The sequence below is a fragment of the Scatophagus argus genome, chromosome 21 (genome assembly GCF_020382885.2).
Source record: "Scatophagus argus isolate fScaArg1 chromosome 21, fScaArg1.pri, whole genome shotgun sequence".
Classification (NCBI taxonomy): domain Eukaryota; kingdom Metazoa; phylum Chordata; class Actinopteri; family Scatophagidae; genus Scatophagus; species Scatophagus argus.
Window position 1 is genome coordinate 10,771,254 of NC_058513.1, and position 24,502 is coordinate 10,795,755.

General features: G+C 39.6%; 1 protein-coding gene across 8 annotated transcripts in view; it reads left to right on the forward strand.

Moving 5' to 3' along the window:
• The window catches only part of LOC124052847 (protocadherin-15-like), a 159,333-nt gene that overhangs the window by 110,561 nt on the left and 24,270 nt on the right, over positions 1–24,502 (forward strand). For 7 of the 8 annotated variants that reach the window (XR_006842064.1, XR_006842065.1, XM_046377567.1 and 4 more), the window contains 9 exons: positions 10,017–10,126; positions 11,252–11,392; positions 13,873–14,000; positions 17,778–18,008; positions 18,294–18,382; positions 19,906–20,082; positions 20,958–21,176; positions 22,284–22,292; positions 23,374–23,484. Coding sequence is in view for 6 of the 8 variants with exons in the window: in XM_046377567.1 (XP_046233523.1) it covers positions 10,017–10,126; positions 11,252–11,392; positions 13,873–14,000; positions 17,778–18,008; positions 18,294–18,382; positions 19,906–20,082; positions 20,958–21,176; positions 22,284–22,292; positions 23,374–23,484 (1,215 nt within the window). In the remaining 2 variants the exon portion in view is untranslated. Of the gene's footprint in view, positions 1–10,016; positions 10,127–11,251; positions 11,393–13,872; positions 14,001–17,777; positions 18,009–18,293; positions 18,383–19,905; positions 20,083–20,957; positions 21,177–22,283; positions 22,293–23,373; positions 23,485–23,704; positions 23,833–24,502 lie in introns of those variants that run through there. The other variant, XM_046377573.1, reaches the window with a different exon arrangement.

Below are 24,502 nucleotides of genomic sequence, written 5' to 3' on the forward strand. Positions count from 1 at the left end.
ACATACTCAACAGAGAATTGTGCAGTGGGTTATAGTAATGTTTAGTGTTTTGAAAAATAGGGGTTTCTAACATTTTCTTCACGTTTGTCAGAATGAAATGAGGTTTGTGTGTTCAGTATGCATTGACGTTTAATATGCTGATACAGACAGGCAACAAGATGCACATGCACGCATGCATGCTCACAGGAAGGCTGAACGCCAGGGAAGCATAGCTTTGGCGCTGTAACCTGCTGTTTGTGCATTTTCACTCTGTGGGTTTCTAATTTAGTAAAACAGTGAAAAACCTGAGGAGAAAAGTTTGCGAAATCATTGTAGCAACAGTGTGTGGAGCAGAATTACTCCCCATTCTCGCTTACCCTCTCCCCCTCTCCCTCTCCCCTCCCCTCTCTCTGTTTTCTCATTGTAGGGCTGTCCTTGCACCTGCAGAATTAGTATGCAGTCAGTATCACATGCACATGAATAGTTACCAGCTCCCAGTGGCAATTATCAGCATGGGGTTAAGTGAACAGAAAGAAAATATTGCGTTTTAAAAGATTACTGAAATCTACAAACCCCTCCCACCTTTCCCCTTGCTTGTTTCTGCTTGTGCAAGCATGTGAGCATGAATGTGTGTCTTTTTTGTGTGAGAGAGATTTTGGTGAATGCAGGCTTAGTTACCGTCAAAACGCCTCATAGTCTGTTACTTACTTAATTAATCTCATTAGAAAGTGGCAAGAGAGTTAAGAGCCCAAACACTTCTAAACATCAAAGCTTTATTTCAATCAAGAAATTGTCTGATCAAGCACAATATGTTGCTTTGTCTTGCGTCATTACAAAGACGGAGATAAAACACCACAAGACGGTACGAGGTTTAGATAAATCAGGTCATATCTGTCTGATTCTCTGCGCTGATATACAGTACACACACTGTTCAAGAATTGCACACAACCAGGCAGGAGGTTGTAGGCATTTGCAAACACAGAGCTGTCAGTTTTCCCAGTGCAAATCGAGATGACGATAAAATTAGTTCTTAGTCAGCTTTTGTATGATGATGAAGACTTAGAGTAAATCCATGCATTATTTTATTGCAGATTGATTCATTTTTAAAGCATAATAATCTGACACTTTGTACCAACATTATAGTTTTGTCTGCCTCTCCAAGGCAGCTTTTCTTACTGTAATGCACACAGCTTTGAGATACACTGAGCCATAATCTGAATGATTCAAATTCAAACAGCGCAGCAATTTTAGAAGAGCATGAGTCTTCTGTTAATGTGCTTTGAGTCTTTTGGTTATATTTTACATGTAATGAAGTTACAGTTACATTTTAGTCTGACTTGTCCAAGACTGTTTTTTTTTTTTAAACTTCTCAGTACTTAGCAGCTTGTTGTTGACAATTATATAGATAATTTGTGTTCTTCCGCAGAGTTGATTTAAAGTATTTTAGTTCTTTTGTCACCTCTGGCTTCTTTGTTACTACAGGAAGGATCCTGTCTCTCTTAGAAAGTCAACAGTCTGTTTCATCCGCTGTAAACTTTATATCGAATTAAATGTCTTCTCTGCCAAAATGAATAAAAGTCCCTGAGGCCCTTAAACATTTTAACGATGAGATAAACTCCTCCTCTCCTGATGTATGTCAAAACAAGCACGTCTGATCTGTGGCTCTATAAATCCAGTGTATGTCTAACCAATTCAGTTGAAGGTTACCTTGTTCTGTTGATGCACACAAACAGATAAGTGCACGTGGAACGCTTTTGGCAATGTTATGACTGTGACAACTGGCAAACAACCATGGTGTTGTTATTTATAAGACTGCTTGCAACTGGGAGACAGCAAGAGAAAGACATGAGGTATAGAGGAGAGAGAGAGTAAAGCAGGAAACTGAAAAGAGAGAAGGACAAATAGGTGATGATGTTGGGAAGGGATAGTGGAAAGAAGCCAATTCAGAGTGTGAATTCGAGTAAGCTACTTTACTGTAAAAGTTGGAGCACACAGATGGCTTAACGTATAAGCAGAAAAGTCTTAAAAGTGGCAGGTGAGCTGGCAAGGTGATAGTGTGAAGTAAGTCTAACACTGTAAATGTTCAGCTAGCCTAATGAACTTAGCTCATTTTTGCATGTTTAACCTTTCTCATTTTGCCTTCTGCCTTTGCTACTGTATGGCTGAGACCTTGCTTTGACTTGGACTGATGTTCATAGCCAGTAGCTCCCACGTCCTTTACACGACTTAGGAAATATGTGAGCTTGAGACAACGCAAACATCGCTAAATAAATAACTCGATGATGGCTGACAGATGGCAACAGACCTCTTCAGGTTATAATGAAGAAGATATTCATAGTCAACAGTTCAAACTAATTTGAATATAAATACCACCTATAACGTGGGTAACTATAGAAACTGCATACATTTGAATCAGGTCAAACAGCTGAAGTCTACCTGTTAGCTTATGTCTGAAAAATAAGAAACCTGGAATATCAGTGTTTCCAAGCCTGAGAAGTAAGAGTTGTGGGATAATCATATGCAGCTGTTTCTGCAGGTTTGCTTGACCATAAGACCATAAGGCCATAAGACCATAAGGCAAGGCCTTGCATCTGAAACTCCTTAAAAACAAGTAAGCACGGTCAGACGCATTCAGCCTTTCTCATCTCCTCTGTCTTGGATGAGTTTATGTTGTTCTACTGGATGCCAGTTATCACTTTTAACAACTGATTTCAAAACCAGCAGATCAAAGCAAAAAGCTACAATGGGCTCTTTAATTGAAAATCCGTTGCAGACGGGGTTATGTAGCATATCTGCTGTATGTTGCTCTGAAAGATCAGCTGCTGTCAAGTGGTATGTTGCAACTTGATGTGGGATTATTGAAATGTAGCTGCAGATAAATTATTATTCAAAAAGTATTTTGAGCCAGCACTAAGCAGAGCCTAAATATAGTCATTATTTCCCACATCCTTGCACAAGGTGTGTTGTTTGGTCCCATTAGGGTATTGTACTACTGCTGTCTACTGGGAATGTGATGCCATAGATACTAATTCATTAATTTTCTTAATTCGTGCCAAGACTTAGACTGTAATAAATTCCAATCTGCTGTACTTTTATGAGCTCCTATTCAATTAAATTCTGTTAATGTTTTTTTTCCTTCCCCTGCATGGCTGAATACCATACATCTGAGATGGTTAATGGATGACTGCAAACTCCTGGAAAATGGGCGTATACTGTCACACAATCCAAATGAGTAAACTGACAGCTTTTCATACTCCCAAAAACAAAGGATGATGTAATGTCATTGGTGATCAAATTAACAGAAATGCTAAAAATGACAGATAGGGCCACAATGACTAAAATCATCTAATGTATTATGTACAATTCTGCATTATTACATACTAATGTTAAAGTGGGGAGTCAAACCAGCGTAATGAGGTTATTGATATGCTTCCTTCTTGTCATGCTTCAGGCGTTTAACAACTACACATCAATCAAGAGTTCAAGAAGATGTCCAGAACACTGGAGCCTGGCCAGTTCTTTCTTAGCTGTTGCTCCTTAAACGCAAATGTCGATAGCTATCAAGTAAGACATTAGCAAGTCAAGTGTCTGTTCAGGAAAACCAATCAGTCTTAAGCAGCAGAAAAAAGGCGTGAGACAATAATGTTTTTCCTGCGAAAGCAAATTTACCTCCGCACACATTTCAGTTGGACTTAACATTACAATGTTACACCAGACCTTTTCAAGTGTCTCTTTATTAAATGTATTTCTTTGAAGGAGCATCTCGTCTTTAACTTCAGCCTTCAGTGTTGTTCTGAAGTGGCTCTTTAGTGTTTAATATAGATTTGGTTGCAAATGTCAGGCGTTTAATAAAAAAGGCAAAGGATCGTGAGCAGAGAGAAGGACAGGAGTTTGAAGGGGTAGTTTCATTTCATTCCTTTTGTTTTGAATAATAATAATAACTAGCAAAATCATTATCATATCCTGATGTCTCCTCAGTCTTTTTTGTCCTTCACGCTCTCTCACATAAACATACACAAAGATGTGAAATTATAGTAACACTCACTCTAAGCAAATGTTTCATTAGAGCTATTCAGAATGCAAACTGACACACAAAGGTGGATGAAATGTTCAAGTCTCTGCAGTCTGTTTCTTTTATCGCAAGCTTCATGAGTACAGATGAAAGAATGATATACCAGGACGTTTTCAGCGTGTTTTAAATGCAGACGATAAGAACAAAGACAACAGCTCTATTAGCTGTTACACTCTCCCTTTGAGTCTTATCAGCCATTTGAGAGGGGGCTTAGAAAACAGAATTTAAAATTAAAAAAAAAATAAAAACAACAACAAAATTGGTGACTTTGGCTCAGCAGCCCGTTGTTGTTTATGTCCTGTGTAATACCAGCATGTAATGTTCGTTTCTTTTAGCATCACCACAGTCTTTTTCTGAGAAGTGGCAGATAAGAAAGCATTTCAAGTAAACAAGTCATTTTTATAACAGCTCTTTTTGTAACACCATTGTCCAGCCTGTCCTCCTGTAGTTAGAGGCACCGGTTGAGAAAACATCTGGGTCACTTTTGGAAGATGACCTGTGTTATTGGTTTAGTTTCGAGGGCGTGTTGGGCTGACTGATTTAAAATTATCTTACACATCCATATGAGCACCTGAGGATGAAATGCAGAAACTATGAAAATGTGACTGAAGGACTTGATTAGACCTGATTTTGCATGTCTATACTACTATGATTACTTTTCTTCTCCCCTGAAGTCATTGCTGGTGGTTGTAGCTAAAAGATCCGGCCATCCAATTATCTTTTTTTCAGTTTCAGTAATACTCATTTATATGCGGCTGAATGAAAGTATCAACATTAAAAGCCAGGGTTTTTGTTATTCATTGGGTTTAAGTTTTTAAAGAATGATTTCAAGTATAATTTTGCTGCCAGGTGACTGCGAGCTTGTGTGTTGCCGGTCTAAGAAGGTGGTAAAATGGTATCAGTTTACTGGCATACACACACGCACACACAGATTTCCCAGACAAATGATTTTTACAGAAGTGATGTTAGATATATGTTCTTGTTACAGTACATTTGCATATAGACTCTGCTTGTTTTTCCATGATTCAGTCACATTTTATGCCATTCTGTTTCCATCTGTCTGTAAATCACCTTCTCTTCGATTGTCTCTTTTTCCCACTAGTCCTTGTATACGCTGCTGGATGCTTTCCTCTCCCTTCTCCCCCTCTCGCGTATGTTTTATGTATCAGCACGTCAACAACGCTCCGCTCAAGTTCAGCCATTTGGCTGTCAGTTGACAATTACAACAAGACTGTGAAGCAAAAGGTAAGAATAGGGCCACGATAAGAGATAAATAATGCTGAGACACTTTCCAGTGGAACACGGATCAGTTGGTGAGGTACAGAAAGAGCTTTAGAGACCAGAGAGAGTGACTGACAGAAAGAAGGAGTGATGAAAATGGAGAGGTCGTGTGTGAACGGGTGGAGAGGTGGGAGTAGCAGAGAGAGAGAGAGATGTGGGATTAAAGAGAGGACGAGAGCGCCAGAGGGTACAGAAAATGAATTTTGATTATTCAGTGCTGAGCATAAGTAAGATACAAAAAAAAACGGATTCATTACATGCCCTGGCAACTGTAGTAAAATCACCAATATTGGCTCACTACAACTAACATTTTTAAAACTCCAGTCTACTGTCTTAATGTTTGTTATTAACAGACCAAAACCAACAGTTTCAAAAAAAAAAAAAGAAAAAACAAAAAGAAGCTGTAGTCTGAAGCGGGCGGCACAGTGGTGCAGTGGTTAGCACTGTCGCCTCATAGCAAGAGGGTTCCAGGTTCGAATGCCGGTCTGGGCCCTTCTACGTGGAGTTTGCATGTTCTCCCTGTGCCTGCGTGGGTTTTCTCCGGGTTCTCCGGCTTCCTCCCACAATACCAAAAACATGCACATTAGGTTAATTGGCTACTCTAAATTGCCCCTAGGTGTGAGTGTGAGAGTGTGTGGTTGTTTGTCTTTGTGTGTTGGCCCTGCGATTGACTGGCAACCAGTCCAGGGTGAACCCCGCCTCTCGCCCGTAGTCAACTGGGATAGGCTCCAGCCCCCCGCGACCCTGATGGATAAGCGCTATAGAAAATGGATGGATGGATGGATAGTCTGAAGCTGTAAAATTGCAACACCTGCTTTATCAGAAAACTGTTTGGATTTCAACCAACATTTCTGCATAAGTGTTGGGACAGGTGAACTGAAAACTGAAGCCTGGCCACAGCAGGAGAAGAAGTAACTTATGGTACTCCAACCAGCCTGAACTGGCTATTACTGCAGGCAGTAAAGATGCCTCACTTAACTGCTTCCTAATGAAAGTCCTACAGCCAATTAGCAACCCTCTGTAAAGGGAGGGATGGAAGAAGCAGGAAGAAACTGAAAACGTGGCGACTGTAGGAAAGAACAGCATGTTGGCATTTTACTTTGGCGTTTGTGTAGTAAACTTTGCTGCTAGCTTTGGCTGCTGACCGCTAGATGTTAAAAATATTCAGTCCACAAGAGTTAGGGCGAGTTGGAGAAAGAGAATCAGTTTTTGGATGGTATACACACCTCATTTATCCCTCCAGATTGTCGACAGATGGCTTAACTTGGAACCTTTTACCATAAAAAGCAGATAAAGTGAGTAAAAAAGTCTGGATGAAAGACAGTAACAACATTGAAGGATCCCTCCGTAGCTTTAGTTGTCAGCTTCTTGGTTTAACCACAACCCACAGTTTTCAGTTTTCCTGATAAAGTGGACTGATCGTCCAGTCATTAGCTAGCTGACAAACCTCTATGGCAGAAAAACTCTACGGATCATATTTAACATATAATTCTTTGAGCCCCCTCCCCTTTCCATCAATAAAGGTTTAATCTCCAACAGAATTAAATGAATGTTAAGTTAATATTTTCTCGCTCTGTTCGCTAAACCACTTTTCAGAACAGTTTGCCTGCTCTTAACAACAATAAACAGCTTTACCATTGAATTCATATGGTTAAAACACTTCATAGACACCTTACAGATTAAATTACCCATAACTGATAGATTTCTGCCAGATTAGGTGTCATTTTTTTCCCTTGATTAAATATTTTTCTGCTAGTATGTAGTCTTTGGCTAACTATAATCTTGATTTAGACAGCAATGAGATATAAACAACTCTGAACTTTTCTGTAAAACAGCTCACATTGTGCGCAGCCTCCCACCTGTCTGGTTGATATTCATATCAGTCTTCCAGTCAGGGATTCCATGTTTATGCTCAGGGGTGCCACATCATGACAGGTAGATCAAACCAAAAAGTGTTCACACAGAAGCTGCGCATTTTAGTGTTTAAAACATGCTGTGTGCTTTTGTGCAACTTACAAGGTGTTGCAAAGTTTAGATAATGATAACTAATAAGATTTGACTGACCTGAGTTTGCCCTGCAAACTACGGTATGTCATACTGTAGATCAAGCATGACTTCCATGTTAGAAAGAAAGCCTCAGTAAGGAGGGATTGCCTAAGCCTTACAGAACCAAAGCAGCACTCAGCACAGAGGATACTGTGGTTTGATTTGGACAAAGAGATGCTGAGGAAAAGATTAAAATAAGTGAGGGAACCAGAATCACCACAGTGAAAGAGAAATGAAATGGAGCCGTGTGAAGAGCGACAGAGAGAATAATGACAAGACTGGATGATGATGATAAATCATACATATCTGAAAGAGATGGCAGAAAAGCAAAAAAAACCAAAAAAACACATAATGAGTGGGACAAGCGAATGGCAGTGGTTATAAGGGAAAGACTCACAGAGAGGAGGCTATCATTGCCAGCATCTGTCACTGTCCTCATAATTCTGTCTGTCCCCTCACACTGCTGAAACACCCAGCGCTCGCAGCTGTTGAGGCTTATGTCCTATAGCCTACATTCAGCCTGAATACGTTCCTGTGGTATATGTAATATGTGTGTGCCTATGTGTGTGTGTGTGCGTGCACGCACTTGCTCACACTGTCTCAAAACATTCTGTCGCCACAAGGTAACACTTTCATTTTTTAGGCTTAAGATTTAGAGTTACCATCATGAGGACAATACAGCTAGAGTAAGTCTCCAGGGATTGAATGAAAGTCAGTACAGTGTCCTCACAAGTATATCAGGACATGCTTGTGTGTGTGTTTCTGTTGTTATCAGTATCAGCCCAGCTTGCAGTAGTTAGGACAGCAATGATTAGAGAGCACAGGAGGCTGGAACAGGAGCTTGATAAAGAGAGGTGTGTGTGTGTGAGTGTATGTAATGTACTGTTCATATGCATGGAGTCCCGTGTGCTTATATGCATCTTTATGCCTGTAAATGTGTTTTGAGCCATCCACAAGTAGTCATGTGTGTTGGTGTGATTGCACTGTATGTGTGCACATAGTCTGATGTATCAGGCTTGTGTGTGTGGGAAAGCATCCTTTTCATTGTGCTCCTTCACCTCTGTCAATTTGGGAATTGTGGAGAGGAAGGGATGGAGGAATGGATAATAATTGTAGCTCAGATCAGCTGGGATGTTGGCTGGAAGCAGCAGTTTAAAGGAAGCAGAGGGAGGGGGGTGAAGGTAAAAGATGGAGAGAAGAGGAGATATGGATGCAGGAGGAGAACTGTAGATTGCTGTGAATGGAATGAATCACAGTGGAAAATTTAAATGTTAGTGTGAAGAAGGAGGAGTGGAGAGAATGAGACAAAAGAGTTGTAAAAACAAGTGAGAGGGATAAATACTCCAGCAAGAAAAGAGGAATAATATAATTCCATGTTTTTAAGTTATTGCACTACTACAAAACAAGCCAAAATTTATTGATGGACTGTATTTGTGTTGCCGTTGCAGCTAAACAACATGACTGCGCTCTTGGTGTTTCTCATTTTTTTGTTCCAACTGCACACTGGGATCCACTTGAATCCTATTAAAGTCCCATTCGGTATAATTTTAAAAGCATTTTGCTGTGAATGAAAACATTTTCTTTATTTCCCTTCTCAGTGGTTTTTTTTTTATACAATATCAAGAGTATTGTTTATCCACAGACTTTCAAGTGGCAAAGGTTTGAAAACTTCCTTCCAGAATCCTTTTCTGGATTTACTTTGTTATGCAACACAATACTTTTTTTTTCCATTTAAATATATATTCATGTCATAGATGTCAGTTTTATTACATTTTTGTAGAGAGAGAAGCAGTTAACTTGAACAGTTGACTCTACACAAAGTCAGTTCACACACACACACACACACACACACACACACACACACACACACACACAGCTCTCCAACAGTCCCATTTATCACGTTGTGATTACTTGATAGCTCAGCCAGTTGGTAGCCCATGTTATAATGTTTAGCCAGCTGTGACGGTTGGCCTAATGACTGGACTGGGTTTGTTTAATGGAGCGAAATCTGTAGGAAATTTGAGAGTTGCCAGATTTTAAGAAAAATCTGTCAAGCTTCTAAGAAGGGAAAACTGTCCACTGCATGCAGTGAGAGGTAGGTGGACAAAAGCAAGACAATGCCTCAGTTCTGTTTCAAGGCTGTTGGTAGTTTAATTTCACCATCTGGCGCAGGCTTCTAATAGGGCCTGTCAGACACCCTTTTCTTTTTTCAAATGTACTGCATCAGAGCAAGTTTTAGCCAAACACACTGTGCACCATCTTAAAGGACCATGCAGGAGGCTTTGTATGATTCAGTACATTAACTTGAAGGAGCTATATGTGACATTTGTTGTTTAAAACACTTAAAAATGAACTACAATTATCAGCAGAATGTGAAGAAATAACAGTTTTGACATTAAGCTTCACATTACTATATATTCTGTTGCACATAAATTTTATCTTTCGGGGTAAAGTAAAGGCACAGAAAGCTGTCAGCAATGAGGAGTAAAATATGTTGGATGCATCTGACAGACAGAACTCTTGGTTGTGTTTAACTTGCCAAATTGCAGTCGACCCTTGAGACAGAGTGGGCCCACAGTCTACATGAACATATTTAATTTTCTTATCAGTTGATACTGATTGACTGATCCATTCCCAGGTTTCCACCCGTGAGCGAGGAGGCTGCTGTTGGAACCCCAGTGGGAGCCATCGTTGCAGCTGCTGTCAATCAAACTATCATCTACTCCATCATCGAAGGGAACGAGGGAGGCGAGTATACTTCCAGCTTTTTGTACGCAGAGCAGTGCTTGCTGTGGGTTTCGGTTTTGGAGCTGTCTGACCGCTGATAAAGCTGACTCGCACTCATACCATCAACTTATACACTATGTTATAAGCCTAAGCTGTTATTATCTTATCTGATATATTGTATTATATCTCATACAATGCGTCTGTTATCAAGCCACCAGTTTTGTGGAGACAGAACAACAAAGGACATACATGCGACTAAAATATTCTTTCTCAGGCTTTCCAAATTACAAACATCACTTCCCTATATTGAAGGGTTTTCGCTCAGTTGTAACCAGCTGTTTCATGTGTCTTAGGCAGATGAGAAGAGGTGGTGCAGGAGGTGACTTGAGATGCATTTTGTTCAGTTTTGAATAGGTGTAAATGGATCCATCTCTCCAACATGGATGATTAGTTTTTGGTCTCCACGTGGGACTGAAGAAATGGCCTCTAACATGGTCTGTACTCTTTGAAGATGGAATTACACTGCAGTTCACCGTCTTTCTCTTTGTCACATTGAAACGTCAAGAAGAAAGCACCTCCGTTTTAGTGCATACAGTCATACGAAAGGTTTATGCATAGCATAAATGAGGCTCTTATTTTGGCTAAATTGCTAAGTTTTGTTTTGGCTATAAACGAACAGCTTTTAGGTGAATTACCACCACCATTTTGCTGGAGTAGGACCTACCTTGACTTACATTTAGTGATGTGACTGAGAGCAAACAACGCAATTTTAAATTTGATCTGGATTTTATCTGGTTATAAAGTACTTGAAATGACAAGTATAAATGGGGCCTTGGACTAATAGATTTCTGGTTAGGGTGCTTGTTTTTTTGCTGCCATTTAGAGCTAAAACTTTTTTTTACTAAAAAACATTCAATTTCAAATTCTTTCTGTCAACAGCTCAGGGCACACGACCGCCTTTTCTGTATATAAAGAAAAAAATGTCCACTCACTATCCAACTGCTTTATACAAGAAAGTTTTAAAAGAAACGATGCCTCTGTGCCCCTTTTTGACTTTTCTCAGTAATACTTTGTTCTCTGTTTCTTTCATTTTATTCCCACTCTTGCCGTCTTTCCTGAACTCTGTGTCTCTGGTTCTCTCTCCAGGTGCGTTTGCATTAAATGAAACAACAGGGGTGATTTCCACAGCCAGGGCCTTGGACTATGAGGCCAATTCCAGCTTTGTTCTAAAGGTGGAGGCAGACTCCATGAGAGTGGTGTCCTCGAACCTCCGAGCTCCCTCGAAGAGTAAGTGTGCAGTTGTGTTTATGAACTGTAAGATTACAGGACTTTCTTTTGACATCGGGTTGCATCACCAAAGATTTCACACATTCTGTTCTCTCTAATTACATACACACACACACACACACACACACACACACACTCTTCAGGATTAAAAAATTGCGTGACTCACTATGTGATATTCAGATAGTTGCCACAGGCTGCAGCTTTCTCTTCTGCAAATGCACAATCCCTCCATCTCTCTCCCTCTCTCCCTCTCTCTCTCTCCCTCTCTCTCCCTCTCTCTCTCCCTCTCTCTCTCTCTCTCCCTCTCTCTCTCTCTCTACTTTAACCTTTTACAAGTTCTCCCCACCTTCTCTCCTTGTCTATGCAGTTACATGTCTTGGAAAACATGTTCTGTTGGGCCTTCGCAGATGTTGTTACCTGTCGCGCAGATTTTTTTTCTCTCTCTCGGCTGTCTGTCGAATCTGCAGGCTGCACCAGCTTGTTGTCTTCTTCTGCTGCTGTTTTAAAATGCTCGCCTTTCCTCTTCCTCCTACTAAATTCGGGTCTCGTTGGCCGTCATAGATCTTTGGTGTTACACATTTGTGTAACTGTCCAGAATCAAAGTGATCAAAGTGGTGACATAAAGCTTGTGTGCAGTTTGGAAGATTGGAGATTTTATCTGTGAAGCTGTGAACTTTTTCCAAACACTGGTATGGAGTGATCTGTGCATGTCAGTTTTCACTTTAACTGAATGTGCTGTGATCTGAGCACAGCCTTTAAGTCTTTCAGTCTGTTTCATTGTGGTTTTTTTGTACTTTTATCTCTCTTTGTTCTCTCCTAATTTTCTTTCATTTCTGTCCCCATTTCAATCCATCAAAAAATGAATTTCCCCTCAGTTGCATGTGGGAGGAAAGACCAACCAAAAAAAAGTTTTCACAATTTATAATTAAAATGATAACTGTAGTGAAAATGGCTCTAATTAGTCTCTATCATTTCCCTTCTCTGTCTATCTTCTTGAATTTTTTTCTGCCTTTTTCCTGTCTGTCTCCCGGTCTGTTTTCTTTTTTCCTTTCTTTCAAAACATATCTGCATTCTTCTTAATTGACGCTTATCTCCCCAGGTTTCTCCTTTCTCCTTTAATTACAGCATTTACCGCGTGCTGTTCTTCTCATTTCATCCAGCTATTTGAATTTAAGCCTTCTGTGCAGATTAAAACTATAAATCATTGTAGTCATTAGCAAATCTCTTTCAATCTTTTTTTTGTACGCATTTTAATCAGGCTACAAATCAATAGCATTCTAACAATGTGTTAAATCCGTTTTTCTAATTTAAGTGAAGGTTGGAATTGTAAATAGATATTCCCGTATCGTGTCTCATTGGACGTTCATACACCAGAAGGTTAATGTTTGCTTCTGGTAGCTTTTTCTTGTCATGTGCCTCTCATGTGCATCTTTTGTCTGTCTTGGTGTAAAACTTGAGCAGTTCACAATCATGGACTTTGTTTTGTCTTTCTGACACATCATGATTCACCCCTCTCTTTTGGTCAGTAATATTCTGTTGCACTTTATTGTGGGTGAGATACACATCTCAAGTCTTAATGCAAGACCCTTGTTGCAGTCGCTGAATGTAAATGACAGAGGCTCGTTGGCATGGTGTTTTGTCTCATACTGAATGCGTGCCTTGGTTGCATCGCAGCAATGTTTAATCTACTTTATACGTCATTTAAAATAGATGTTTCCGTGCAATTTGCGTGTGGAATTCAAAATAGCTCTTGTGGTATTATTGATACAAAGCCTGATTTTTGATCTTGTCATTTTTCTTGAAGACTTTGAACTTGGAAAGACCATGATGTCAACTGCAATTTTGTCAACAGTCATGACCAGTGACGTTATTGATACACATAAATTTCATCAGATGGATCAGAGCAGGGTTACTCGCTCTTCTCCTCTGCTGTCTTTGTTTTCTCAAAATGCTTCTGCTCACCTCATGGAGTCGAGTGCTAAATTTGGCTGTGGATTTTACACTAGGAGAGGCAGTTCAGTCATTATCAGACCAGTGCTACACTTGCCAGCCTGTAAAACCTATAGAAAAAGAAAGCAACAGCAGCAACAATTTAGACCTAAAGTCTAGACATGTCGATATTATCACCTACAAGCAATAGCTGCTGCTTTTGTAACACTTGCGGCACCTGCAGACAATGCAGAAGTGAACACTTTCCCTGCCAGATAGCTGCTGTTGCTTTTCTCGCTGATATGAGGCTGCGGCTGAATACTACTGACTGGTCTTGGTTATGGGTGATTTACATCGATGACCGTGTTTGTCCTGATAGTTAATTTCTTTTAGTTTATTTGCTTTTTCATCCCACAGTGTCTTATTCTCTTGAGACAACTGCAATAGAAATTCAATGCAGTTCTGGCAGTCAGGCAGCTCTGCACTGAAAATGCTGCACTACTTTTTGCAGAAGTGTATCGTAACGTATTAATTGTGTCTGTGTGTCGTAGCTAACACAGCGAAGGTGATCATCGACATCCAGGATGAGAACGATCACCCGCCCGTTTTCAGCAAATCTCTTTACATCGGAGGAGTCGCTGAAGATGCCAAAACGTTTACCTCCGTCTTGCAAGTACAGGTATGGGCGTACAGACACATACATATACAGTCAAACTGAAGGGGGGGTAAAATATAGGAACACATGACAATATAATGTGATTAGTGAAGCAAAGCAGCTTCAGGCAGCCCCAGTCGATCACACATGGCATTCTCCTCTCACAGCAACATCCATGCAACAAATTCTTTCAGTCATTTACTTAAGCCATCAGTGCTCTGCTGACTTGGAAAGCTATGCTGTAGCTAAGGCTGCCGCTACTGTTGCTCATTTAGAATGTCAAAAGCCCCACATCCGCCCCTGCGTCCACCTGTAGGCTCTGAGTTCACATCACCCTAGAAGGGGAAGTGGGTGTTGTTACTCCCCTCTCCCTGCAGTGTTGAGTGTGATGTTTTTCTGAGGGGAGCAACAGACTCAGAGCTTAGACACCAAACATTAATACATGTACATATTCTACATAATAATCTGTTCCACATGAGTTGGCTTGCTGAAGTGCTTCTTACTTTCAGTTAACAATGTCTTTGTGAAGCTCATGGTGTTTAGTTTTTTTCAGTTATGAATTCAACTGTAGTTGTAGATAACTGTGTAGACTTTTGTGCTTGTTTTGTGTTTTTTAAATGAAGTATTTAGCCCAGTAAGTAGCTAGATTAACTGGTCACATTATTTTCTGTGTCTTTGTTTCTCCCTCGACGTCTACCTCTATCCTCCCGTTAATTAATACATCTCTTTTGTTGGACTTTTTTTTTTGTACTCATGAGAATTTTATATCACTGTAAACAACTCGCGCGTCTTTCATATTATTAAAATGCCTTTCAGGACCCAAAATGGGTCATAGAGTGTATCTCTTACAGCCTCCATCTGAGAAGTAGCAATATATTTTAATGAGCCTGGATGCCACAAGAGACTCGGGCTGGGTCTCTGGCAGAAAAGTATCTGCTTTAATATTTTATTACGGTTTTTAAAATCATTCTTAGATATTCCTGCTTCATTAGATCATACACGCCGAGTGACAGGAAAGATGAGAGTGTAAGTATGAGAGTATGCAACAAAGAGTCACATTCAAAAATCACAGTTTCGCAAGTGTAGAAAATGTGCTTTTCTCACTCGTACACCTGTTATCTCAATTTGCTATTCTGCTGCTAACACCTGAGGTGGTGGTTTTGCATACAGATTTTCAATGTTGAGACCATATTTAGCTAGAGCAGGTTTACAATAAACTGCTCTACAGCCACCTGACCTCCTTAAATACTTAAGTAGACTGACAGGAAATGTTAATCGCCTGCTTACTGGCTCAGATACCACAGGCAGAGGGAATGGATCTGGTATTTTTAAGGAAGAGAGAGGATTGATGGTCAGATAAAGATAACTGTCATCCTGCTGAGACAGAAACTGAGTGGACAGAAGAAGGTAGGGAAGACATACATGATTCATGGGTGTGTGAATAGATGGAGTTTGGGCGGCGTAGAAAGATGGACAGGGATGCTGGAAGCACACCAGATGAAAGAGTGAGTGAGACAAACGATGGAAAGTTTGAGAGCATGTGCATTTTCTATCTCAGTGGTTTCACTCAAGTATAACTAATTCCCTCACATCTGTCTGAAGCACGCACGTTGTCTTAATGAGTTTGTGTGTCTCTCTGTGTGTTTGTGTGTGTGTGTATACAGTACATTTTGTTATCTGTGTGTATGGTTTCATTGCCTTCAGAGTGTACGTGTTCAAGTGCACATGCAGGAGTTCTGTCTTTTTGTCCCTCAGAGGATGCCAGAACACAGATATCGATTAGACTGCAGATGAGACTCACTTTAGCAAACTATTACCTCCAAAGATTGTTTGTTTCTTCTTATTCGTTTTAAGTCACATTTTGTCTTTCCAAAGAGGTTTCTGTCACTGTTTCCTGCCACAAACAATGCAAAATTGGGACTTTTTAAATTAATAAGCTCTCTGTTAAGTCACTAACTGTCACTGAGCGAGGCAACACAATTTGTGAATGAGCATTTGGCTTGCAGATGAAAGCCTTTGGCTTTGTACTAATGCAAACTGGGTGTCTGTGGCAACGTTCCAAAGAAAAGTGACAAGCGGCACACAGTTAGTGACATGTTTTCTGTCACCCAGCAGTGGTTGGTCCACCAGAGATTGTATAGTGGAACCAGTGCAACAGATTCACTCTTCAACCTACTTGTTGTGTATGAAGGTGTTTTTTTTTTCGTTATCTGCTGGAATTGCAAATAAAAGTTGCTGTGATTGAACAAGGATCGTGACACAGGTGACACACAGGTGAGGACTGGCATGCATTTGATTGAAAAACACAGTCCCTTCCCTTTCTTCACATTTTTTTTGCAAGAGCATTTTGGTGGCATCAACTTTTATTGACATTAATGAGGAGGCTGCAGTGTGTTCGTCAGTCTGATCAAGTGATTCAGCGATCTTGTAAAAATGCTTTTGAATGAGCCTCAGGTGTGCAGAGGATTCTGGGTGGTTTCTTTTGTTTTGGCTTTTGATTTCCTGTCAAACTGGGCTTGACAAAACTGGGTAGGGCTTTAAAAACACTGAAATCTTTATGCCACATGCTAATTTTGTTAAATTTGCATGTCAGTGTGTTTATTTTTGAGGATATGTTTTTGTACACTGTTAAAGAGATGCCTATATAAGTTTTCAATCTCCACCACTGTCCCAGTTCCACATTAAATATTAAGTGTATGCAAAATATCCACTCATCTTTGCATGATTCTGGTCTTCATTTGGTATACAAGTAATCACCATACTTTATTATTGTATAGAAAGTGAAGGAAATGATGCAATGCTTGCACTGTTCAAAGACACTCAAAAAATGACTTTAGAGCGATGGATTACACCTGTGGATTAAGAAATTAAAGTATTTTAGTATCCATACTGATAGTTAATTTTTGCAGTGTTGTGAAGACATTACATTCTCAAAACTTGCTTTGAATTCATATGTAAGTGTATTTTGGACACAATTATACACAAGTATAGTATGTATGTACCCCTGAAAAGTTATTACATTAAAAAATACACACACAAAATCTATACTTCTTTTCTTAACTCACTACCCCCATGTTCCCTTATCTTTTTATATGTATGCCTCTTTATTTGCTTTATTTCTTCCTTGCTTCCATTTCCTAATTCCCTGGCCATAAGAAAAAGGTCCCTTTTTCTTGTTTCCTGCTATTATATTGTTACCTTTGATGTGGTGGGTGTCTCAGAGTTGAAAGTGGATTCTATACTCTCAGCCCCTGTCATAAAGACCCGGCAATAAATCAATGTCCGCCTGTCTGGTTGTGTATCTGGATATGAATGTGGGGTTTGCATGAATGTGTGAATGAGGGAGAGGATTGAGAGTTGACCAGAATGACAGAACTCATGAACAGACCTGCATAAGGCTCAAAGCACCACTTTACCCCCTACTGCTGACTCATAGTACTACACCAACAGGACTGAAAGTCTCCCCACAACTAGAAAACATAATCTGGTAGAAAATATCAATAATATTATGTGGCCTTTGGTGAGTAAGAAATACTAGACAGACAAGTAATCATTTGTGACCTAATCAGTATAGCGCTGTGTATTGATTAGCTGCTCAATTAAATGAGGAGGCAGAGGGAGCATTATCATGATGAGAATCATCACAGATCAAAGAATTGATTATTGCGATAATGGCGCCAATGACTTGATCACAATGTTGTTAGCATGGATAATGACGATGACATTTCATTGTAATGGTGATTATTATAATGATTAGGATAATGACACCGTGCTGTGATTCTTATTTTCCTTGTTTTACAGGCCCTGGACCAAGACACTGGTAACTACAGTTCTATGATATACCGACTCATCATTCCTCCTCCTGCTGGAAAAGACACTAAAGACAGCAAAGACGGCTTTGTTATCGAACCTTACACTGGCGTGGTGAAGACGGCAATCATGTACCGCAACATGAGAAGATCATATTTTAAGTTTGAGGTGGTTGCTACAGACAACTATGGTCAAGGACACAGCAGCAAGGCAGAGATAGTGGTGTGTATCTCTACATTTTTTACTCTGGTGGCAGGTCTATAATGTTCCTAAAGGAGGGTTATTTAATCTTGTATTCTACATTTCCCTTAAATTAAATTGAATGACATGATTTAAGTTAATTGCCATAAGATTTACAGGGATTTATGTCCTTGAAGTAGATAAATAAAGTAGAAATGTTATCTTTCTTGATATGGTTTAGTGAGAAAATTCACAGACGAACATGCTGTTTTAAGTCCAGTTTAAATGTAGAAGTGAGTTCTATTTGCATTTCATTCTGCCGTGTAGGTGTCCGTCGTGAACCAGCTGGACATGCAGGTGGTCGTATCAAATGTCCCTCCAACCTATGTGGAGAAAAACAAAGACAAGCTGCTCAGGTAAGGTGCATAAACTGTGTGATATATCCATCATTCTGCCACCCACACGTCCTGAGAGAAAAAGTCTTTTCTTATAATATCTCTCAATATGTGACTTTATGAAATAACGTGAAAAACACATCTTGCCATCCATATGTTGAATGTCAGCACAAGTCTGAAAAGTCAGCAATAGTACAAAAGTTTTGTGTTAGGCTGGGTGTATGTATTAACAGTCGAAATTAAGGTTTAGCCTTGGTGTGATGGTGTCTCAGATTACACATTTATTCCAGTCAGTGGTTCTTCTATATTGATTTAGTTATGGTGTGTCTTCCTGTGAGGGATGAAGCTGTAATTGCTACCATGGGGAAATCAACAAGACTTGATAAAGAGCACAAGCAGTCTTGTGTTTAAAAATAGAGTTTTTATCCTCATGAAGTGTCCTAGTAAGAGTGAAGCTCCGAGTGCTTCGTTGAGCTAGAACCCGCACTGGGACTGTAACAGGGACAGGCATCAGCCCACTGCAGCTCGACCGCAGTTACAGAGCAAAACACGATGTTTCTGTTAATGTCTTAAAACCCCCAAAACTGTGGTTACAGAAGTTGTTCATTCTGTATCTTTATGTTTTACGTGTTTCTCTGTTTTTGTTTAAGCGTATGGGCATTCGGACCCCGACGGGTTTCCCTGGATTGTTTTTAGGATATGTTTCCACAGTGTTATTATTTGAAATGTTGCCAAATGTTATTTACAGTGATGCTACCAGTTGGCTCCAATGTATTTCTCCCCCACCACGACTTCTTTCCCTTGATGCCAACACAAGCTCTTCATTTAAAAGTCTCCTGTCCAAATATTGCATACATTTGGCAACCAACAGCTTTATCAACACACCGCAGTGTTAAATGTGAGATACTCTGACTTTGCAATGTAGCTCACCTTGTTTGGGGAACTTACTTGAATCAAGTAATGTTATCTCCCTCCACAGTCCGTCTAATGTATTTCATTAATTCAAAGAAGGGCAAGATGTTAATACTGAACACAAACTGCACATTTTATTTTACATTTCTGCCATGTTCACGCTCAGCAGTGGGTCTTTCTCCGTCTGCAAACACTGTACCGCCACTCAGTCAGGTTGCTGCTTCTTTTTTCTCAACCCATAACTTGATAATGATGTTTTAAAGCACTTACCATCTTTTCTCTCTGCCTGACTTGCTTTCTCTCTCGCACACATGCACATACACACACATAAACACACACCTTAGTGGGACTATTCCTGCTGTGAGCAGGTGTTTCTGGGGGGACAGAAATCAATATTGCACAGCAAGAGTTTGCCTGGCTGGCAGGATGAAAAAAAAAATGTGTTGTGTGGTTGTGTGTGTCTGGTGTGTGTGGTGTGACTTGAGTCTGTGGGCTTTGTCTGTACATGTTTGCAAATACATACTAGTGTACACAGAGGTGTGTTTTTGTATATGTGTCAGCCATGTGTGTTTCCAGAAGGAGTTGGGAAAGTGTGATCCCATCAATCAAAACATATCATTTTTTGTTCTTAGCATTTTGGAGCGATACGTTCAGGAACAGATACCGGGAGCAAAGGTTGTCGTGGAAACCATTGGGCCCCATCGCCATGGTGATGGATTGGAGCAGGAAGACTACACCAAGTCAGATCTCATGATTTATGCCATCGACCCTCTGACAAATAGAGCTGTGTCTAGACAGGAACTCCACAAGTAAGAACTTTGTTAACAAATCCAAGAAAAGTAAAATGGCAGCCCTCCAAAAGCTTTATATTGTAAGATGAGGCAGGACCTAACCTAAATTTTAGCTGTTCCACAAAGCAGAACAAAAACATTTGGTGATTGCTTTCAGCCATTACGCTCCAAGCTGCTGGAACGGCCCTCCTGAGGATCTGAGAGGAGCTGAACGTAATCTAAAAACCTATTAATCTAAAATCTATTTTGTCTGACTTTTGTGTAGTGTTTTATAATTGTATGGTTTTATTATTTATACATATTTTATTTACTGTCATCATTATTTGTTGTCTTGACGTGCATTCATCTCTAAATCCACTTTTAACATCTGATGTTTTCAGTGGCTTTGAAAGAACTTTGAATTGTATTTTTTTTTTCTTTTTAAAGGTGCAAGATTCATAAAGTTTGATTGATTGATAAATTATATTGCAATTTAGTAATGTGTAAATTAACTGGCCTCAGTTTTTTGGAGTGCTGCCATTCAGACATTGTTTTCAGGTATTTTGCTGAAGTCAATTTTGCATTTTCAGGCAGCTTAAACAAAAAAGAAATAAAGTTCTCAGTAACTTTTGTCAGTCTTCACTCTGGATGAGAAAATACAAACAAAAGAAAAGCCTAAGAGCTCAAGTGAGTGGGTGCGTGTGAGTTATTTTACAATGAAATTTAGTTATTGAGTTATTTGCTCCCTGTTTAACATCAAGCTGGTAGCAAATTCCCTGCCTTCACCACAACACATTAGCACATGATGCTGGTTTCATTTGCACTGATAAGTAGTAGAGAAAAAGAAGTTAATATCTGGTGTTAATTGCAAAAATACATGATGACACTTATAGTACCGTGTTTCTCCTCCCAAGGTTTCTTGATGGTAAACTCTTAGACATCAATAAAGAGTTCCAGCCCTTCTTCCCTCCTGGTGGACGGATTCTGGAGATCCGAACCCCCGAAGTGGTGACCAGTGTAAAGAAAGCTCTGCAGACTGTAGGCTACACCGAGGGGGCGCTGTTGGCTCTGGCAGTTATCATCATTATCTGCTGCGTCCCTGCCATACTAATTGTCATTATCACCTACAAACAGTAAGCACGCATTTGTGTAAATGTGGAATGAAAATTATTAATGAACAACTTAGACTGAAGTGAGTACCAGCGGTGGCTACTTGTGTGTCCAAAGGGTGATTATTTCTCTCACCTTGGATCTCCAATGTTGTCCAGAAATACTATTTAAAAAACATAATTAAGCCATGCTTTTGCACCAGATGGCATATCCCCTCATTATGATGAACATGGTTTGTGTAGTTGATTTCATGCGCATTCATCCAAAGCTGAAAAATACCCACCCAACAAATGCGTTCTTTACTCCTGTGTTACCTTTGCCAGAAACAAACCGCTGCTGTCTCGTTAAAACTAAATATTTATTTTCAGCTAATATTTAAGATTTACATTCTCAACAGGAATAAATAGGATTGCAGATTGCTGCTACTGACCAAATAGGGAGGTCAGAGAGTGAATGTTCTTTCTAATGTACCTTTGGTTTGATTTCTGAGCTCGACTTCACTACCACTAACACAGTTGTGTTTGAGGTTAAACCAGCTATACAACACGTAGGATCTGATTGGAAGGATAGCAAGGACAAAAGTCATTTAGACAATATATGAATTTCTTTTAAGAGAATGCAGGGAGTCATATAAATAGACAAAGTTGGCAGTCTCTCCCACAGGACGTCCTTTTGCTCGATTTATCATTTTATCACCTGAGCCAGGCACTTCCCTGGATGATTCAGCATGGCAGCCTGTCCCGCAGTGCCAATTCTAATAGTTTGTTTAGCTAACCACCGTGAAAGGCTATTAATTTCAACCGTCTCCTAAACACACACACGCAAGTGCATACACACACATTTAAACTGGATCGGTGCATTCTGGAGAGAGCTACTCATCCTGAGACAAATAACTGAGCGAGGAGAGGAGACTTAAAGAAAGAAAAACAGAGCAGTAGTAATCATCGTGATAATAATCACTTGTCTCTGTTGCTAAATGACAATAATGGAGACCAAGTTGTCCAACTTGCTTGTAAATTGCAGTAAGTAATCCTGACTAATAAAAGTTAGTGTCTGATTTATTTTTCAAATAATCACTAATCTTTCTCTCTCTTTCCCTGTCTCCCATCTGCTCTGTCCACTGCTACCAGATTCAAAGAGTGAGTACTGCTTTCATATTCCCTCTCTACCATATTTATAATGTCATGGCTGTCTTAAATACCATTTATTGTGATTAATCTCTTTACTTCCCTTGTGCAATAAAATGAATGAGATCGGAAAAGGCAGTGAAACAGATAGGACAGTGGACAATCAAACAAATGAACACTGAAGAACATGGAATCAGTAAATGTCCAAAACTGATTTTATTGGAGAATGTCTGTGTGTGGTCATGCATGAACCCCAGTCACCATTAAGTTGACTGGATAAGAATATCAACACCAGCAGATTTTTTGAAGTGAGACTATGTAACATTAATGATAAGAAATGTCATAATTTACATATTCATATTTACAGTTCAAAAGTAATCAAATCCACCCTCACTCTAGGGATTTTGTTGCTAAAGGCTTACTTGGTCTGATATGACCAGTGGCTTTACCGTGGCTAATGGAAACATTTCTTACTTCGAATTACTTACTACTTACTGACAGCACTGTTCATAATATGCTGTGTATTCATAGTCTTCTGAGAGGCACATTAAATCATTTTTCCGTGAAACTCACTTTTATAATCAGTGTTTTAGGTCAAAGTAAGACTGAAAATTTGACCAAATGATGGTTCTGGAGAAAAACTGATTATAGTTTTCCTGAGAGCGACAGGAATGTGTGCACAACATTTCATGTTAATCCATCTAGTAGCTGTTGTCATTGATGTCATCAATGTGTGTGCAAAATTTTATTACAATTCTTTAAATAGTTGTTAAAATGTAGTATTTCAGCCTGGACAAAAATGGCAGAACAGACAAACTTGCATGGGGAAAAAAATAGCCACCAATGCATAGACACATATACATCCTACTTAACTATACTGTAGTAGTAAAATGTACCTATAATACAATGTGAAAATATTTTTACTGTTGCAAATGAATAGGAGTAGTTGAATTAAGGTCTTACTTGAGGGCACAGATAGAAAGTATGCGCCAGGCAAAGAAAGAAGCTGATTATGATTTTGACCAGTTTGCTACTAAGGTAGGGATTTTATTCTAACTTCAGACTAACTGTGTTCCCTCTCTGCTGTGTCCAGACGCCAAGCGGAGTGTGCCAAAACAGCCCGTATCCAGATGGCACTGCCAACAGGCAAACCAGGGGGAAGCACTGCCAATAACCTGTATGAGGAGCTTGGTGACAACGCCATGTAAGTGAAGTGTGAAAGTGGCATTTGCATTGATGAGCCAAAGCAGAGGCATTAGCTCACATTTCTCACATTTTAGAGCACATTTTCTACGGCTGTTAAACTTAAACTAAGCCTTTGGCAGTATGCCTTTTTCTGCTTTCAGAGCTTAGTAGTATCTACACAGTACCATAACATTACATCTTCCTGCATTTTACCAATCCCTATTTTTGATTCCCTTCAGCCCAAGACTACTATTCAGGGTAAGGTTAAGCTTGTGCACCATAGGTTCCCAGTGTTACTTCTTTCATACACTAAAAATAAGAAGGCAGAAATAAAATAAAAATAAACAAAATCAGATTGAAATTAACTAAGATGTTTTGTTTTTCTTCTGTTTCAACACTTGAACTCTAAGTCTGAAGTCATTTGGGATACCATGAAAGCTACTTCACACTCAATTAGATTTTAAGTAATTATTGTTATAAAATGTGACAGGACCACACATTTGTAACCACATGCATGTGAGGACCAGAAAGACAGAAAGGAGGAGGCTGTACAAACTCAGGTCTGATGAAGTTAAGCTGAATGCAATGAATTAATAACAACACCAAGATTCTGACATCTCAATGACTATATAAAATATGGATTTATCTTCCTGGTTTAAAGAGTGAAGCTAGTATTGGCCAGCAGGGGGCGACTCCATTGGTTTAAAAAAAAAATCAGATTTTTTTGTAATTTTATGGGAAAATGGCCCTATTCTAACTCGACAAATTTATGGTCTCAATTGCTAGATTCAGGTCTTCTTCAACACAGCATGATGTTCATTTTGCAGAAGTCTGATAGACGCTTTCTGAGCTTTTTCCTGATTGACCAATGACAGCAACCTCCTCACTGGAATAAAACTTTTTAATTCCCCACACTCTTAAATACCAGCCCACAGCCCTTTCAAGGATTTATCGGCTGAGTTGCCTGCTAAAGTAGTCTCAGACTTTTGTGGATGCGCCCTCAAAGCTTTTTTGTAGTCAAGAGACATTTTCTTTCC